Source organism: Pinus tabuliformis, chromosome 7 (assembly GCF_031772625.1).
Source record: "Pinus tabuliformis cultivar Carrire ecotype Pingquan chromosome 7, CPIR1, whole genome shotgun sequence".
In the NCBI taxonomy this organism is placed as follows: Eukaryota; Viridiplantae; Streptophyta; class Pinopsida; order Pinales; family Pinaceae; genus Pinus; species Pinus tabuliformis.
This window is the reverse complement of record NC_142293.1, coordinates 847,690,967-847,710,130: the sequence shown is the minus strand read 5'-3', so window position 1 is coordinate 847,710,130 and position 19,164 is coordinate 847,690,967. Positions and strand designations below refer to the sequence as shown.

General features: G+C 38.5%; 1 protein-coding gene across 6 annotated transcripts in view; it reads right to left on the bottom strand.

The window, feature by feature from the left end:
- The window catches only part of LOC149250282 (uncharacterized), a 311,236-nt gene that overhangs the window by 51,812 nt on the left and 240,260 nt on the right, over positions 1 to 19,164 (bottom strand). For 4 of the 6 annotated variants that reach the window (XM_089459000.1, XM_089459001.1, XM_089458999.1 and 1 more), the window contains 7 exons: positions 15,342 to 15,421; positions 14,926 to 15,054; positions 14,540 to 14,828; positions 14,351 to 14,449; positions 14,077 to 14,244; positions 13,867 to 13,994; positions 13,520 to 13,667 (listed from right to left, as the gene is read on the bottom strand). In XM_089459000.1, the coding sequence (XP_089315126.1) occupies positions 13,520 to 13,667; positions 13,867 to 13,994; positions 14,077 to 14,244; positions 14,351 to 14,449; positions 14,540 to 14,828; positions 14,926 to 15,054; positions 15,342 to 15,421 (1,041 nt within the window). Of the gene's footprint in view, positions 1 to 13,472; positions 13,668 to 13,866; positions 13,995 to 14,076; positions 14,245 to 14,350; positions 14,450 to 14,539; positions 14,829 to 14,925; positions 15,055 to 15,341; positions 15,422 to 19,164 lie in introns of all 6 variants that reach the window. The other 2 variants (XR_016266820.1, XM_089459002.1) reach the window with 2 other exon arrangements.

Here is a 19,164-nt window from a genome sequence, read left to right as displayed (position 1 = left end):
TATTCTTATGCGTATCGAAAGCACTAGTTTGAGGGTCAAAAGCATGGTGAAAACTCTAGATAGAGGTATTAGGCATCTTACAATATGAGGAGGAAGTACAGTATACTATTTGATTCTTACTTGAAGAAAGGATCTATGATAGAGATCTAGTTTGAAGATCTGGAGAAGCATCTGCCACAATTTCTAACCAGAATTCAAGAGAAGCAGGAGGTTGATCACATTAAGAAGAACATCATGTCTTGAAGGCAGTTCTAGAAGAAATACAACATCATTCATGAGATCAAGACGATATCCTTGGATGGCAGTTTCTTTGCAAGAAGGATATGAATGAGTTAGGAAGACTGTAATGAGAATTCTGGTGTACCCTAACATAAAGTCAACAAGGAACAAGAGCTTGGTATCTTGGACAAGGAGTTGGTAGACCGTGTCAAAGGTGAAGGTAATCATGCTTTGATTTGTGCAATCAAGACTTTTGAAGAAGGTCTCATAACAGCATCCAAGTAATCATGAAAATCAAAGGTACATGATGTCTTGTGTCATCGAGTCCTTGAAAAAGTGGAAGGCATGAGGTATGTACAAACTTTGTTTTTAAAGGATCTGATTTAGGGTTTTGTAGCATGCTTTGTAAAGCTAAGGTAAAGGGTTTGTAGATTTTCAAACGTTATGGTATCTAGGATTTAGAAAACCCTAGCAAGAAGCCCTAACCCAAATCTGATTTGATCCCTCATAGAAACCCTAGCTTTGTCATCTAGGGTTTGTAAGAAGTATTTAGGGCATAGTAAACCATAGTGAGGAAGGAATTGGACAACACTAGGAAGTGACATCGAAAACCCTAGAGTTTTCAATGAAAAAGTCAAGGTATTTAGGGTTTGTGTCTAAGAACCCTAGGAATGCATCCTATAAGGAAACTATGGAAATCCTAGGTCGACTAAATTGTCATCATGCTCTTGTACTTGTATTTTGCTTGGTTGTACTTTTCAGGAAATGTTGCAGGTACATAATGAAAGAAGCAAAATGAAAAAGGATGAATAAGCAAGGCAGTTCTTATGCTTGGTAATGATAAGCATGATGGGAGGGAACTAGAAGGACGTTGACAAGACCAATGCTATTAGGGTCATTGAAGGAGTAAGTATACATCATTGTGAGTATGGCATCATAAATAGAAGCATGTGACAGTAGCATATTTAAAGTCTACTTGATTGAATTGCTTGGTAAGAATCATGTAGTCTCTTAAAGATGAGATGTGTAGGACCATGTTGCACAATGATTCATCCATGTATTGTCTAACATTATGTTAAAGGGTGGTTACTTCGCTAAAATGGATCCTCGGGATCCTATAAGAACCATCATTTGGGAAGTTCCGGGAAAAGGCATTACGACAAGAACTAGTAAATATTCCATATTATATGGAAATAATATTGTTGAAAGGATGAAGGAATGCAGTTGGTCAAGCTAATACATCATTGTGAAATGCATATAGCTAGATGATTGTGTGAAATATTAGAAAGGCATGTTTTTAAGTAGCCTTTGGGTAGGATCCATATAATCCTAAAAGAAAGGTTGGTCACATGCATGATGAATCTTTCATTTGATGAAAAGATGCCTAAAATAGATGAAATTGACTTACTCGGAAATGGTTAAGAGTATTATGACTTCCTTCTAGAATGAGTATAAATTAATGATCAACATTTGTCATAATCTACAGAAGAAGAATGGTAACTTGGTAATCAAGTTGGATCCTTGGGCACTCTGATATATGAAGGAAGACTTATGTGGAGATGGACGATGAGGATGTTGATGATGATAAAGAAATCATGAGGTAAAATCTCGTGTTTATGTTTTTTGGTTATCTGGCTAACATGTTTTCTTGCTACCTAGGAGGATGTTGCAGGAATACAGGATGTCAGTTGAGGCAAAGTTCAACTATGTAAATGGAATGTTGAGGAAAAGTCAACATCTAGTACCTGGCAACTGTGAAACCAAGAGGCGGTCATCTTGGGACAGATAGGTAGCAGTGCGAGAAGATAACTTGAAGGTCAAAGTTCGTACTACAAGAAGATAGATCACTTTCAAGGAAACTATGATCAACTTGAAGTCTGGAAAGGCTTGACAAAATGCCTTCATGAATGAAGACAAGATGAAAAGTGATGAATGACTTGGAACCTGTCATGAGAAGATGGCTCTATGACCTGTGATACCAAAAAGGAAACATGCTCGATATAATGAGATGCGGAGGAAAGAGGGAGCCATGCAAACTTTGAGGAATTGATAGCTAAATAAAAGACAAGTGAGAAAAACTTGTAGTTATGACTTCTCTAAAGAAGTCTGAAATCTCCTCTAGATTTGAGAGGGAGTAAAAGGAGTCTCCTTGCATAGGAGCAGGATATCCTCCCTGTTTGAGAGGGAGTGATGGTGGATAGTTCTTATCCTTATGTATCAAGCACTAGACTAGGACTAACAATCATAATTCTTAGTGAAGGCCATAAGGAAAGAATGGTGTCCAAAGGATTGAATAAGCATATTTGGTTTCCTTGAGGATTGATCATCCAAGAAAGGAAAGGGATCGATATATCGATATTCCTTTAGGATTTGAAATCCAAGATAGGTAGTAAGTCCCATAGACTTACACTCTTTGAGGATAGGATAGGTGTGCGAAGAGGACCAATATTCTTTGAGTATTCAGGGCCATGAATCCAAGATAAGAATAGTCCTAAAAGGACATACCTTGCGATCATCTGGATGGGGTATGAGCTTTGAGAGGTAGTGCGCTATCACACATGAAGCCTCCCAGCATAATGTCTATTTAGGCCTCAGAGACAATGTTTGTTGATCATAATGTTGATGCTTACAAAATGGCTTATCAATCTGACTCTTCTTATGAGAAATTTTCAAAGGAAGTATTGTCCTTGTACCAATTGGTCAATTATGAATACCTCCCTAGTTAAGAGGGATTGTTGGAGAATGTAACTAGTTAAGGTCTTCATAATTGTCATTTGACTCATGTATGATGTAATTCTTATGTATCTATCAAAAGAAGAAAGAAAATGATAAAAGAAATTTATTTGTGAAGCATGGGTTTCATGTTCAAGTCACCTTATCATTAGGTCAAGCCTCCATTGTAGGCTCCTAGGGTTTACATAAGTCAAAGAGTCATTTGTCACATTGTAATAGACCAATTGGGCACTTGTTTCAAGAAGAAAATTATTATTTTTCTTTTAGATGTGTCTAGAAAGGGTCTCAAGACCAAGACAGCCAGGAAAAATGAAGTTGGCCTTGTGAGGGTTATTCCAGCCCTAAGAAAGGTTATAAAAGAGAGCACTTGACCTCATTTTTTATAGTCACACTCAATGAAATTCTAACATAAAGGAAGCATGTGAAAAACTTAAGAAGGCTAGAAGAGCCTAAGCAAAGGAGGAATCAAGCTATTGGAGGTTCGAATCTATGAAATCTGCTCTCTCCAATTCACACATGCGAGAGTCTCCTAGGGTTTCTGCACGGGTCGAAATTGTAGGCTAAAAATTGCAGTCAAGTGGAGACATGTTTCTTGTTGGGCTAGCTTGGTTCTTGGTGACGGTCTTCGGTCTAAGGTTTGGTCTTGGAAGTCTCCTTTGATTTGATTCTATAAGAATAAGTTCTCATGGGTTTTTCCCCGGCTTGGAGCCTATTTCTGGTGTCTCTTATATGGTTGTGATCTTGATGGTTTTGGCATTTATTTGATGATAAGAACATAAGCATAATAATGAAGAAGAAAAACATAAATTACAAAAAACTGTCATGGACGGAAAAGGGAATAATACGTTGCTCCAGTGTTAATTGGGAGCGGGAGCGGGAGCAAAAGCGGGAGCGAAAACGAGAGCGGGAGCGACCATTTTCAGAAGCTCCCGGTTTGGGAGCGAATCCGGGAGCGATTTTTTAAAAATATATATATATTTTATATTTTTTAATTTTTGATACATATATGTCAACAAAAACATGTAGAATGATCAATTAGATATAAAACCCATAAAAAACATAGATTGATCATTGAACCATATCACATCAATCATCTCGATTCTAGAAATTATAATTTTCATCAACCATGTCCACAAGTTAGTAAAATACATATTACAATTGCAACATAATGAGTCTTGTGAATCATGATTCATCAAATTCAATCTTAAAGTTTCAACTTCAAGCTTTCAAAATTGAAAATTCAATATATAACATTTATCATCATTGATCACCAAAGTTGTACTTGTAAGCTAAGTTTAACGGTTAACCATTACAAGAAGTAATATCTTAGATATTTCTAAGTCCTAACTTCTAACTGTTAACATGAAATGAAATGTTATAAAATGAAACATGAATAATGAAATGAAATGAAACAACTTTAGTCTTTCACGAAGCATCATATTCATAATTCACAATCATTACCAATGAGTTATAATTGCCAACTTCAAACTTCAAATTTTCATTGTCACAGTAATATATTGTTTACAAAAAATATCATTATGATATGAAAGAGTCAAGAGTCAAGAGTCAAGGACTCAAAACTCAACAGTTATGAAAACTAAAGTCTAATAGAAACTAGAAAAGACAAGTAAATTGTAAATCTACATGTGGCCCTTGCCATGAGAATCTTCAGGAGTAGAAGCAGGTCGTGGTGGTCTTCTAGGAGTCTCCCGCACAGACCGACGACCAGAACTAGAACCTCCACGTGAGGGTGTAGATGGAGGTGGCAACAACAAAGGAACAAGACTCGGACCTCGAGCACTACTACTGGATGGTGGAGGTGGAGGTGGAGGTGGCATGGCAGCTGCAGCTGCTTCATCTTCATCCCTTATAAGTTCCTCTTCCAGTTCTTCAAGATGCACTATACCATCCTCCAAATTGTCATCCTCTGGGTGATTGTCCCAAATTCTATATGTGGGATCCTCATAAGCCCGATCACAGTAATGACTCAACAACCTCAAGTTGTAGTGCACATAAACCAAGCTTTCTGCTCAATTTTCATTGAGTCTGTTTCTTTTCACATTGTGTATGAAGCTGTAGGTGCTCCAACACCTCTCTGCAGAAGAAGTATTCACAACCTGTGATAGAACTTTTTTTGCCAATTTTGGCAAAAGTCCATGGCCGCCATATGTTTCCCACCATGTGAGAGCATCAAATCTGTCTCTGTCTTCCATTGCATGGAAGGTACCAAACAAACCAGTGCCACTGAAGTATCTGCCTATTTCAAAGAGCACAGTTGCACATTCCTCCCTGTCAGGTATCAACTTTTCCAATGCTTGCAAATATCCACTAGTTACCTCTGCATCTAAATGGGGTTTGGTCCTAATCCCACCCCCTGGTGCAGGTTGGCCCAACCAAGATGTAGGGTAGTATTTTGGCATAAGGATATATGCCAAGCAATGTAGTGGAAGATTAATTTTATTCCACCGTACACACACAAAATCATGAATCATTTTGTACAAGTCGGGATCTCTGTTATGAACAATATCTTTTATTTGCCCCTGTTGTCGCGCAGATTGACACGACAACGCTCAGATCGGGGGCTGTCACTCTGATCCCCAATCTCTCTGTTTAAGCCTGTCTCCCACGGCTAAGGGGGGTAGACCCTATGATATGACGAAGACCAACTGTCGACCAGTTGGTTGGGAGACACGATATGAAAAGCACTAAAAGGATTTGATTAATTTAGCAGACCAGTGCCTTAAGAGATTGTTTTTTTTTTTTTAAACGATTACTTGTTAGATGATATAGAAACATAAACCGTGAACAGCAATCATTTGTCATCGCAAGATATCAGTTAAACTCACAATGCTCTTAGAATGATATCCAGCAACTGAGAATTTTGAAGAGATGAATGCTTTAAACCACCACGAGAATCATAAGTCATTAACCAAATATCATATTCGTATCCAGACTTGAAAATTTAAATCTCAGCATAAAAGATATAACAAGATAATTCCCTGAGGAAAACAACTGAATCTGGCAAAAATTTCCACGATGCTTTTTGTACTTTTTCAAATTTATTTTTTTTTTTTATTTTTTTTTTAAATCTAACTATTTAGCCAAATTAATCAAATTAAACTAAATCAAAAATTAGATTTCTAAACCTAAACCAAACCCTTTTTTTTTTTAATCCTAAATTAAAGTCTATTCTAAATACAAACTAAAACTATCAAAATTTCAGATCTAAATTAAACTAAAATCGAAACCTGAAAGGCTTAAAAAAATTAAAATTTTAATCCGATTTTCTTTTTTCCTTTTTTTTTTTTTAAATAAATTTAAAAGAAACTAAAAATCTAAACCTAAAGCTTAAAAATTTAAAAGAAACTAAACTATCAAAATATTAAAATTTTAATCCTAAACAAAAAGAAACTATTTAAAATCTAAAAAATGACAAAATTTAAACTATAACAAAACGCTAAATTAAAATCCTTAACCTAAATTTTAAATAACAAAACTATATCATAAAAAATAAAAAAACTAAACTACATCAAAACTAAACCTGATTAATAATCACAAAACTAAACGAGCTCAAAGGGAAAGACTGCGTAAAACCCAGGCGTATTTCTGCGCTGACCCTGTTCGTAAAAAGGTAAATGCTCAGTGTATATGGAACGGCAGCGCTGTGAAGAAGAGGCTACGGAACTTGAAACAGGAGATATATCAAATGCGTTAGACAGATAACCGGACCTTATGCATAACCGACGGCGGCAAGGTAAAAAAAAAAATGGAATCGATTTGACCTGGAGACGCAATCGTTTAATGAAAATACCTGGCCCGATGACGGATAACCTACCATGTGCAAGAGTGAACACGATTATCCTTCTCAATGGCGGATGACTGTGGATTGAGAGTCGGCGGATCTCTGTGTGTTTTTGGAGAGCGATGAGACTGTTTGCCAATGCTGAATGCGTTCGAAACACAACCCTCAGATTCACTTTGCGTGAAAAATATGGTCCCTTCCCGATTCTGAGAGCTGCAACAATTTTGTGGAAACTTGCTGGACGACTGGAAATTATCGATTACAAATCACTCTCTACGATAAAAATTACCTGATGCACATACGCTTTCCAAAATACAAATCTTGAATACGCTACCCTGTTCAAAACAAAAATTTGCTGAGTGTTTAGGTGTATGCGGGACGGCGGGGATGGAAAATGGAGCTCGACGCCGACGAAGGGGGAAAGAATACGCAGATCTGGCAGTTTCAATGGCAGAAGAAATGAGATAGAAATGCAGTGCGGAGGGAATGGCACACGAATCCAGCGGAAATGGCAGACAGAGGACCCTTAACCCACGTCGTTTGAAATGGTAAATGCCCACAAGATGACCAACAGCAGCGTGGAAAGATAGCCCCACGTAGATAATGATGTATCTTGATTCAGAAACGCAGGTAATCCTGATGTAAAAAATTCTTCCAGGTCTTGAAAAACCTTTGGACAACGAAGAAATGACCCTGCAAAATTTTTTCCTCCAGATCTTATCTGTAACCTGCAAGATAGAAAAAGCCCGCAGATATATGCAAAATTTTAAAGTAAAACCCTTCAAAATTAACCTAGAATCACAAAAATTTGCAGCTCTAGAAAAGCCAGATTTAGCAATAACAGCGGTAATATTTTCAGAAAATTTATTTTAATGTAAAACGCTTCAGAAGCCCTGCATGTATTCATAAAAAAATATTTCGAATGATAAGCCCGGGATCAAGAACTGGCTGGGCTCATTCAGAAAACACAACCCAGGAGTTGGCTGGTTCAGCCGAGAACTTCCCCTAACGCCCGGTAATCTGAAAAAAAGGATTTCCTGCACAGCTTAAAATCAACCATCAACGTAGAAGGAGAAAACAATAGTGAAACCCTGATCAAATGGAGATACCTGCCAATATATTTCAGAATCTAAACTATCATTCAAACCCCAAAGATCAGACAAGATACCTGTGCCTAGATCAATCTTCATTAAGCTATCATTAATGGCTGAAAATAAAATTATGCAGAACAAATAGAACAATCTTTCAGCATTTTCAGAAGAGTAACACCAGCAAGATTTTTAACCCCAAAGTCTTCTTTATTGCACAAAAAATGAACTACAAGAGAGCTTCTTCAGCACAAGACTCACAGATCTTCTCCCATCTCAACTGACCCCTAGCACCCTATTTAAAGGAAATGATCCCAACGGCTAGTTCGAGTGATCCATGTTGAAATGATCTCGACCGTCGATGAGGATCAAGACATCTCTTAATCTCATCCGTCGAAATTGTTAACTTATTATAAAAAAATAATATTTTGCATGCATTCACTCAAAATATTATTATTTTATTATTTAGGGTTTTTTGCTTTATTTTATAATTTTATAATTTTTTTAATTAATTAATTTTTTATTATTTTATTATTTTATTTATTTTATTAAATGGATCATCGAACTAAGCCTTTGGAAACATCACCTAGGACCTAGGACTTAGGACTCATGAGGGAATTTAAAACATTTTCCAACCCTCAAGACACATTACATCATGACTTTTACAATTCACATCTTAAGGGGGAAAACCCCTTTATCATAGACCCTCATAAACCACCCAGTTCTGCGACACAACTATAATCTAGCAGATTAACACACTAGGATTCTCCTAAAATTCTAATGACAAAATGCATCCCGGCTTTGGGGTCAGGCTGAAGGAAAACTCTGCCGATCATAGATCGGTGAGACGAAAAACCTTCCGGGACGTAGATTATCATTAGAAAGTTAGGTCCACCTAGGCAATTTTACATAAACGGCTCATATCTGCTAAGATTATTTACAATTCATACATGCAGACTGGGTTTACGATTAAAATGATCAATCTGCTGATGACTGCAGGCTGGCACGGACACGTCAATCAGGTGCTACCCCTTTTTGCAAAGAAAAGGGGGGGGGTACTGCATGGGTAGTTGACCGGTGGTGGTCAACAACGTCAACATGGTATCCATCTACTCATACACCTCGCCAATCACTGGTTTGTCTGTATCTGCAAACTGAATCATGTGATAAATGGGCTTGGTGAAATCCAACACTTGCCTCACACTTGTCCAAAACTGACCATCAAGAGCGGCCTCCTCCACCAGTTCAAAACCTTCCCTGTCAGCTGCATTTGTAGCCCTTTCCTTTAATACCTGCCAATGTGGACTTGATACCATGCTAGCCAATGACTCTCTTACCTTCAAAAGGCGCCTGAAGGTGAGGTAATAGCTACCAAATCTGGTCTTTCCAATCTTCAACAACTCTAATCTCGAGTGACTGCGGAAAAGGCCATGTGTATTGCTATGATTTGTAATAAATTTTATCATTTGTTTGCCTTTCTTGTACAAATCACCAATCCATTGGTATTGTGCATTTTTGTTCTTGATAACATCATGCATCAGAAGGTTCAATGTGTGAACCAAACATCTAGACCAAAATATGTTGGGGTATTTATCCTCAATAATTGCTCCCGCTGCCTTACAATTAGGAGCATTATCAGTGATGACTTGGATGACATTGTATGGCCCAATACGGTCAATTGTTTCAAGTAATGCTTCTGCAATGTTGATGTCGGTCCTGAACTTGTCTGAGTAATCATGTGCAGTTAGAAAGATGGCACCAGTAACAGACACAGCAAGAACACTTATCAATGGCTTGCCTTTTACATTTGTCCATCCATCAGATATAATGGACACCCCATGGTCAGTCCAAGAACTTGTCATTCTATTCAAAGAATGTGATATTTTTGCTTTTTCATGATCAAGTCCAACGGTTCTTGCCTTGTCATACCCAGGGCTCTTGTATCCTTTAGGGGCATCATTTATGGCAGAAACCATTTCGTGCCAATAAGGTGAGCAAAGAACATTGAATGGTATCCCACATGCATAGAGAAACCTGTAAACCTTAGAATCCACATCATTCCTACACCCCTCATCAAGGAAATCTGATATGGTTCTACGCCTTAAACCTGATAACCCTGTGCCACCATATCCACTGCCTTGGGAGGATTCTGAAGGAGTTCTTTGTGCTTGTGATTGTGAGCTTGGTTCAAAGAAACTCCTTGATTTTTTTGATTTGTATTGGGCTTCCTCCTCTTCCCTTATGTATTTGGCTCTATCCGTTGCTGACACCGCTGGACAAGTTTTGGTTCCTATTTGTTTGCCTCCATCCCATGGCCTTTTCCCGTAGAGGTGTTTTCTGGCACGAGTGTATGAACCTGTGTAATCATTGTTGCAATGGGGGCAATGAAATTTAGTGGTTCCACCCCCTTTCCCTGCTTCAGGCCTGTTAACATATTTCCACAATGGGGTTTGGTCTTGTTTAGTTTTTTGAGAGTCATGTTCACCCTCCTCCAGCTCCTCCTCACTGGGGTTTTCATCAAATCCACTTTCTCCAGCTTCTTCATCTCCCTCTTCATTTTGGCCCGCCCATTTCCTACTCTCCAGCACCATAATAACCATAAAAGGGACCAAGAAGAGGAAAATCCCAAGAAATATAGCCAGGTCCATGATGTTTGATATTTGTAGGGCTTTGAATCTGCAAATTAATTTTATTTATTTAGATTAATTAATTTAATAATTTTAATCTATTAATTTAATTTAGATTCATAATTTTTTTACTAAATATAGTTAATAAACTAAATTAAACTACCTAAATTACTACCTAACTAAACTAAACTAACTAAATTACTAAGTTACTTACCTCTCTGCAGGCTTGCTCCTTGCTCCTCGACACTTGCTCCTCGCTTCTCCGCGCTCCTTTGCTCTTGCTCTCCTTGCTCTGGCTCTCATACAAGTGATAATGAAACCTTTGTTTGCCCCATTGGGCTTTTAAAACGATTTTTTTTTTTAATTGGAAAAAAATTTCACGTCCACGGCTTTTTTCCGCCCAGATCGCTCCCGGTGTCGGGCGATTCGCTCCCGAAGCGACTTTTTAACGTTCGGGAGCGATTGGGAGCATTCGCTCCCCAATCGCTCCCGAGCGTTAAAATTCGCTCCGGGAGCGACGGAGCGAACGCTCCCAATGTCGCTCCCTAAATTGGCAAGGAGCGCAAATTTTTTTATCGAGAGCGCGCTCCCGAGCCACTCCCGCCCGAAGCGTGGATTGGGAGCGGGAGCGAGGGGGGGGGAGCGCTCCCCCTCAACACTAAGCTACTCTAATCTTACAATTTTCCAACAGTCAAAACTGATCTAATGAAATTATACTTAAAAATCCAAAGTCTACACTTTTACAATTTTATATCTCTTTAGATTTATAGATCTATAAGATCATTGTTAATAGCATATGCATGCAAATTAAAAATATGCAAAAAATAGAGAACGCTGAAATAAAAGTTCACAAACACATTTGACACACGATATGACCTGACAAACACTTTCGGAAGAAAAACCCAGTCGGAAGGTGAGGTCGTTGTGCTCTCTTTCTCTGAATGGAAATATGGCTGCCATTACAAAGAAGTATGGTATGTGGCCCATGGCCTACTATAGTGCACAAATCCTCTCAATGTGTTTTATCTCCTATCCCTCTTGGTTATTTTTGCTTAGCTATGAAGGAAATGCACTTGAAATAATGGAACCCCTTTTCCTCCTAGTTGCCCAGTTATAACATAACCTGATAGCCTACTAGTGGTTTGGTTTGACTACCTCGACTCTTAATCAAAGTTACAATATAGATTATTGTAGAGTCTTCTTCATCGTAATCATGTGGGTAGCCCCTTTTTCATGAATAATGGGGGCTTACGTGGCATCTTCTCGAATTATGGTGGTGAAAATAGAAAGGTCAACTTCTGAGTGGCATAATTTTCGCATACGAATTCCGATTGATACAATTATTGCGTCGTTGGAAAGGTCTCTCTGTGTAGAATAGGAAAAAAGGGCGTTGCACTTAAGGGGCAAAGTCCTACCCCAAAAAAACATCGTGTGGTGCTTCAAAACGCCCCTGGAAGGTTTCAAACCCCAATTTGCCAAATTGGGTCCCACTGGTAAAAAGGGTCTTGTATGTTGTCGCTGATTCCTCCACTTTTTCCACTCTGAAAGCATCAAGATGGATGACAAACAATATAATGATCCAATCAAGATCACTCATAGTATAGGGAGCACCTAACAATGACTTGTTAGGGTTCTGACATAGATAAATACAGACTTCTACACAAATATCAGCGCTGTAAGGGGTTCTTATTAGCAGATATTAGTTGTCAGAATTAATAACCAACAGCTACAGCAAGGATACTAGGTATGACGTGAAGGTTATCTCCAGCAGTTTGGCACTAGGAAACAGCAATTTACTCATTCATTTGTATGCTGCATTCAGCTGAAGTAAACGTTGTGGTTGCTCCTAAGTTGCAGGAAACGTGGGCAGGTCCGTTTCCCCAGGGAAACGAAACGAAATACCGTACGGCCTGGAAACGCGTTTCCGGCCGTACGGCCACGTTTCCCGAAACGGAAACTTGGCCGTACGGCCGGAAACTCGTTTCCAGGCCATGTGCCACGCAGGGTTTCCTCCAGGTATATAATAATAATTTTTAAATATTTTTAATATATATATATATATATTATTATATATATTCGCGTTTCCCCGTTTCCAAACTTTGGGAGTGCAACTTAGGTTGCTCTTAATAGAAATGTGTGATTCTCCTTACCAGTCGCAGGCACTGCTATTTTAAAAAGGAACATGGAGATTTGTTTTTTTGGGACAATGAGTTAAGATATGGAAGGTCTTCCAGTCAGACTTTATCAACTTTAGCAAAAAAAATTAATGGGTTTCAGATACTTTGCAAGGGTTAGTCAGTACGTTTTCTAAGCAGATTGAAGCCACAGAATTCTCATCCGATGTGCCATTTCCATCACTTCATACTTCTGGACCTATTGTAATCTGTCATGTGTTGCCACTATGATGTAATTTGATCTCCTCTTAAGTAGCGTGTTGATTGGTTCAACTATGCCTTGTCTCTGGCTCTTGGAATCTCTTCAATGGATAGTTGTTAGCTGGATTGCAGCAGTTTGGTTGGCTTTGACATAGTTACTCAATTTCTTATTTACTTAAGGCATGTAATCTTTTCATGTCATTCGTTTTCATTCACTGTTATAATTGTCTCAGAAATCTGATCTCAACCACTTGGAATTTAACTAGATTTTATCCTTGCTTCTGAGTGCTTGCAAACATCTCAAGGGCACATTCTGTGTGTACTAACTGCTAACTAGTTATTTTACATAGATTCATCTGTTTGTTAGCAGTGTACAACCCCTATAGACCCTCCCCTACACCTGGAAAATCACCAGCCCAAATGGAGAGACATCCAATGGTAACAGGGTTGGTTATCTAGAGTTATCATGCAGATCCACGTGATAACACTTCCCTAGTTACCCACCACACTAAATAAGCAAACAAAGGAATTCATTTACAACTGAGTGAAAACGAGAGAATATAAACTACCTTACAACCACACCAGACCTAAAGTATGGGCTAAACTTGCTTTCATTTCAAATTAGCACCTGAGACCAATAAACATGAATGTTTGTGCGAATGACTCTTTATCCACCTCTTTCAATGCCGGAATTAGCAGCAAGGACAATGCAGGGGATGATGCCGCAGCAGCAGACCGAGCACCATCTTCATCATCACTCGCCCGTTTTCCCGTAGGCTTCGATGACACCTTTGGAGCATCCCAAGGATCACGTGTCTGCCTGCTGAATGACGAAACAATTGTTTAAACTGTAATTAGCTTCATGCATCAAATTGAATTCCTTTCTCTGATATTTCATTCAGGCAAAGACAACAGTTCCATAAGGAAGCACTGCAGCAAATCAATTACATGTCAAGTAAGGAAAATGCAATCAAGCAGTCAATATCTACATACGACTGGTTTTAGTAAAAATCCAGCAATACCTTGTTGGATCTGTACTAGTTGATCTTTCTGTAAGTTTCGACTCAAATCCATTCATGTGAGCCTTGGGCGGAGCATGCTTATCTCTAGGATTTCCCCTTTTGAACCCAGCCAACAATGCAGCCTTTGCCTGGCAAACAGAAATCTTAAAATAAACTAATATCTTATGAAATCATAGAACATATAGTAAGATGACGAAACAAGGCCTTTACCTCTGCAAGGTTAGTTGCACTGTCTTCCTGCGATATGATTGAAGGCTTTTCTTGATATCCCGGTCTAGATCTTGGAATTCTGCTAATATTGTCTGGGTCATCGGGCTTGTTCCTCATGATAATTGTGCCACTAGTGGACACATCATCACTAGATATACCACTGCTAAACTGTAAGATGAGGACAACCCAAATCAAATAAAGCAAGGAAATGGAGAGCAAGAAGAGAGCCCCGTCTGTTACTCCAATATGAAACATGTTAGACAAAGGAGCATACCAGAAAGGAACTTTGATCAGTCAAAACTGAGGCTGTCTGTCCTTCTCTAGGAGAGTGAACAGTCACCATAGTGCCAGTGCTGCTAACAGATAATTTCCCCTGCATATAAAAGTATTCAGCCTGGAACTGTAGGCCTATTGTGAACATGGCTGATTCCACTTTAATAATTAAAATTATAAGAAGCCTTACATCTTCCAAAGAGAAAGCTTCCCTTTGTTCTTGAATTCCAGAAGAGCCTTCTGCATGATCAAATTTTACAGATGTTTCTTGAGATACATTGGAAGAGCTTGAGAGAGAATGCCATTCATTTACTCGGTCTGATGAAACCCTCGCAACAGTTTGATTAGATGTTCCTTCAAACTTTCTTTCTCTATTTCCAGCAAGAAATGGAGGCTTTACTGCACTGCGAACTGTCCCCGTACCAAGGCTGCCTGCAGTACTAAAATCCCAGCTAGCATTTCTTTCACTCTTTCCACGACTACAAAACAATGAAATATTGGATTAATGAACCTCTGAACCTCAGGCAGTCTAAAAGAAACTACTGATAAGATAAGAGTCAAGATTAGCTGAAACACCTGAAAAGCAAAGGTTCATCTTCTTTTAGTCCCTTAGGAACTCTCATTTTTTCATTACTACCATCCAAAAACGTGTGATCTAGTCTCTGCGTCTCTTTGCCTTGCCTAACTTGAACCTTTGGGCGGTCTCTGTGAATTCAGTTAGGTGCATGTGGATTCAATATTTGCATGTTGAAATACGTAACACACGAGACTAAAACAGGTTATAATTTTGGACATACCCTAACTTTCTGAAGACTGACAGTATATTAGAATTGGCATTTGGTTACACCATCCTTAAGAGTGTACCAGCCTAAATTGATAGCACTAACAATATGCAAGCATATAATTCATTTCATTCTCTGTATCCCTCCCATAGCTGCCAGAAGAAAGTTGTAATTCAAAATCCACATCTTCTGTGCAACCAACATACTAACCTTATTCTTTCAAGAAGCTTTGGGCTTTTTCTGGCACTTTTGATGAATCGGAGTTTTAGAAGATCTCTTGCACTGGGCCTCTGTTTGAAGAAAATATAAAATAAGCATTGCATATGAAGAAAATACATTACTGAAATGTCCTTTACAAAGCACCCAATATCCATACCAAACAAAGAAATCATTAAAAATATGTTTTCATCTATAACAAACTTATTATTCCTTTCAACATGTTAAGAGTGGCAACAACCAATAAAGTGTTATTAGGAGACAAGAGTACGTATGTCACTTTATATGGTTAAGAACATGTGCTTCCTCCTAAGAGGTCACAGGTTCAAATCCAAAGTGAGGCAGAGTATGCACATCTCTGTAGAATTTAGAGTCAAATAGCTGCACGGAGGGGGGTCCTTTGTTCTACAAACAAGGGGGTCTCATACAACAATTTGGAGTCTAGCTTGGCCGTGACCTTAAAATTAGATTATTATTATAGTACAGCTTGATTGGGTCTGGTGGTTAAGAACATAGTGTTTTCTTCTAAGAGGTCACAGATTCAAATCCAAAGGGAGGTAGAGTACGTACACCTTCAACAACTTTCATAGTCAAATCGCTTCCTGGAGGCAGGTCCCTTGTCCCACAAAACAAGGTGATCTCATACACCAATTTAGTATTTGTCTTGGCCATGGCCTTATAAGTAGATTATTATTATTATTATTTAACTAATTCAATGTTAGGAGTTAGGTAGTTAAGCCACCTAATTAATTAGGGGTGCTATAAATATATTGCCTATTGTGATAGGGAAGATATATCACCTGTAAATTAATCAACAAAATGGCAAATGGTAGATATGGTTCAAGTACCGAGTACCCTATCATATTTATAATTATGGTAGTCAAATAGAATTTGAAGTATATGAACATAAACGGCTCTTACATTAATATACACATCAATATACTCAATCAAACAATATTTTATGGGACTTGTTACCACTCAAACCCTACGCCAACATGTCAAAGTCCTAATTCCAAATTGAAGAACTAAGGTCAACTTCGAAAGCTTATCCAATGTCACCACAATAACCCTCTCCCACTCTTTTGGTTGGTTCCTTTCCAACTCACGGGGGGAATCCCTAAATAGTAAGTCTTGAATAACGATAGATAAAACAAAGGGGTTTCAAGAGGCTCAGTATAAATCTGCCTTTATTATGATATCTGATCTAAACAAGCCTAACTAAAGAAAGAGAATATTGGGCTTATAAGTTGAAATCTGAAGTCAGATTTTAGACTTTAGAATTTTCAGATTTTGAGCCAGCAAAAGGAGTTTTTTGCTGGGTATATGAAATCTAAGTAAACGGATTTTTATGTCTTAAATACAGATCTCAAATCGGCCAATAAAAAGGCCTCACGTGGCTCATGGAATGAAATCTGAACTCCGATTTTGCTTCTATCTATTTCAGATTTCATACCAGCAAAGTAAATGAGTAAAATTATGAACTTTAAAGCGTTAGAAAGCAAGTCTAGTGCCTAGAATTTCTATTGGGCAAATGCAGTTCCACTTTCCTCTAGACATCACACACTTAATCGTTTAGAAGTTGGGAGAACCAAAATTGTAATGCCAGAGAAAGTGTTTGCACCCATAAAATGCAGTGTTGATAATATCGGTATCAGGAAAATATCGGCGAGGGTCCAGAAAATATCTTATCGGCAATATCGGCAAAAATATCCTGCTGATCCCTGATAATTGTCCAATCAAGGACTCAAACAAAATAACATCACATATCCTGCTGATCCCTCATAGTGATAAATTGATAATTGTCCAATCAAGGACTCAAACAAAATAACATCACAATGTCACATATCCTGCTGATCTCTGATAGTGATCCAATCAAGGACTCAAACAAAACAACATCACATATATAAAACTTTAAAAGTATTTCATCATCATGAGTTATAAACTGTTAAAATTGGACAACTAGGTCCAAACTCCATGTTCTGATGCTCAGATTAAGAGGCTAATATTTTTGTTGGATTCCTCTTTCTGAGAGGTGTAAAATCCATATAAAAATAGTCTTAATCCGATGATCAAAACTTATATTGTGAATTTATTATTCTTAATAAATTATATGTGCAAGGTCAGCCAGTTTTGTAATGTAGGCTCACATGCCCAACAGATGTGTCACTCACCCTCATTGACGGATATATATACAGGAAAAGTTGGAGAGAATTTGAATATAACACAACTCACATCTTCCTCTCTCATCCTAAAAGTACGAGCTACTTGGAGGGTTGTTGTGACACATGCTGGGCTGGCTGACCAAAGGAGACTTTGCTGGTTGAAGCATCCTGTTGACCGCCGAAACGAACACATACATTTTTCTTGTTTCTGATTTGTCTTCTGTAAGATCTGCTTATATGTTCTATCTGCATTTTGCTTATCTACTTGTATGATTGCTGTGAGAAAAGTGAAATTGCTCTTAGCATAGAACATCTACAAAACTTTACATGGTATCAGAGCTGAGGTGAAGACAAACTCACTTCAAGTGATCTCCTCTCCACGTCTTGGGTTTTTGGAGAAGGAGATTCACATAGATTACGCCGGCCTAGTATGATGCCCTAACGGAGAACGCAGTCGTGAAGTCATACGCTGTGCAATTATACGCTGGAGTTATGTATACGCAGGAAATGGATGGTTCTGAGATTTCAGATAGGTTCGAGTTCTTCTCTTTGATGGTTTAGAATTCTAGCTCGCATTCATTACAGGACAAGAGCTCACATGGTCTATATTCTCCTCGCTTTTCCTCAAGATTTCTCACGTGATGTGATGCCCTAAACTCTAGACAGAGATCAATATAGACGCAGCTAAATCTATGAAGCCGCAGTACATCGCAGTCATGGTCCTGGAGAAACTTATACACAGAATTAGACACGCTATACATACATGTTGTCATGGCATATACATATATATCATTATATATGCTGGAATAATAATCGCTGCTCGTGGATACACGCATCAACACAGTCACAACGCAGTCATATAATCGCTGCTCGTGGAGGCATATACATGCATCACACGCATGATAAACGCTGTGTGTAGCCACTGTAAATACATGGAGCTGCAAGAGGAGCCGCAGTCCTGAGGTATAGCCGTCAAGGGAACGCAGCATCATAAGCTGTCCAGAAGCCCCAACACGCAACGTAGTCAAGGGATGAACGCCGTCAAAGGAAAATTGCACTCATACGCTAAACCCTTACACGGAGTTAATGGGACAGATACGAACACAGTCAAGGACACAATTACACGACACTTATATGTTGTCCTGAGATGTATTACCTATATACATTGTTCTTTACGCAGGGCATAAAGATTCATACGCTGTCATTCATATGACACCTATACGCACAAGACAACGAAGCCGCAATCATAATAGAGCCGCAGTAAGGAATAAAGCTACAGTCAACCGCAGTCAAGGTTGGACCTAGGGTTTGGCTGCGTCCTCGGATTGATTAAGGAACCGCAGAACTAAAGAAGCAATCGTGGTAATGAGAATAGGGTTCAAGGAAGAGGTCTGTAGCGATAGAGAAGATATTTACACGCTCAGATTTCACACTCAGGCAACATATATACATACTCGCAGTCAATATATATACACGTAGTCATGATTGCATTATATATACGCTGTTCAACACACTGTCTATGAGTTCATGTATACGCTGACAATAAATATGTATATGAAGCAAACAGCAATACAGTCATACGCATAGCATCTGAATAGAGAAAATGACAATAAAGTCATACGCTGTCATGTCATCTTAGCCACTGGAAATCACAC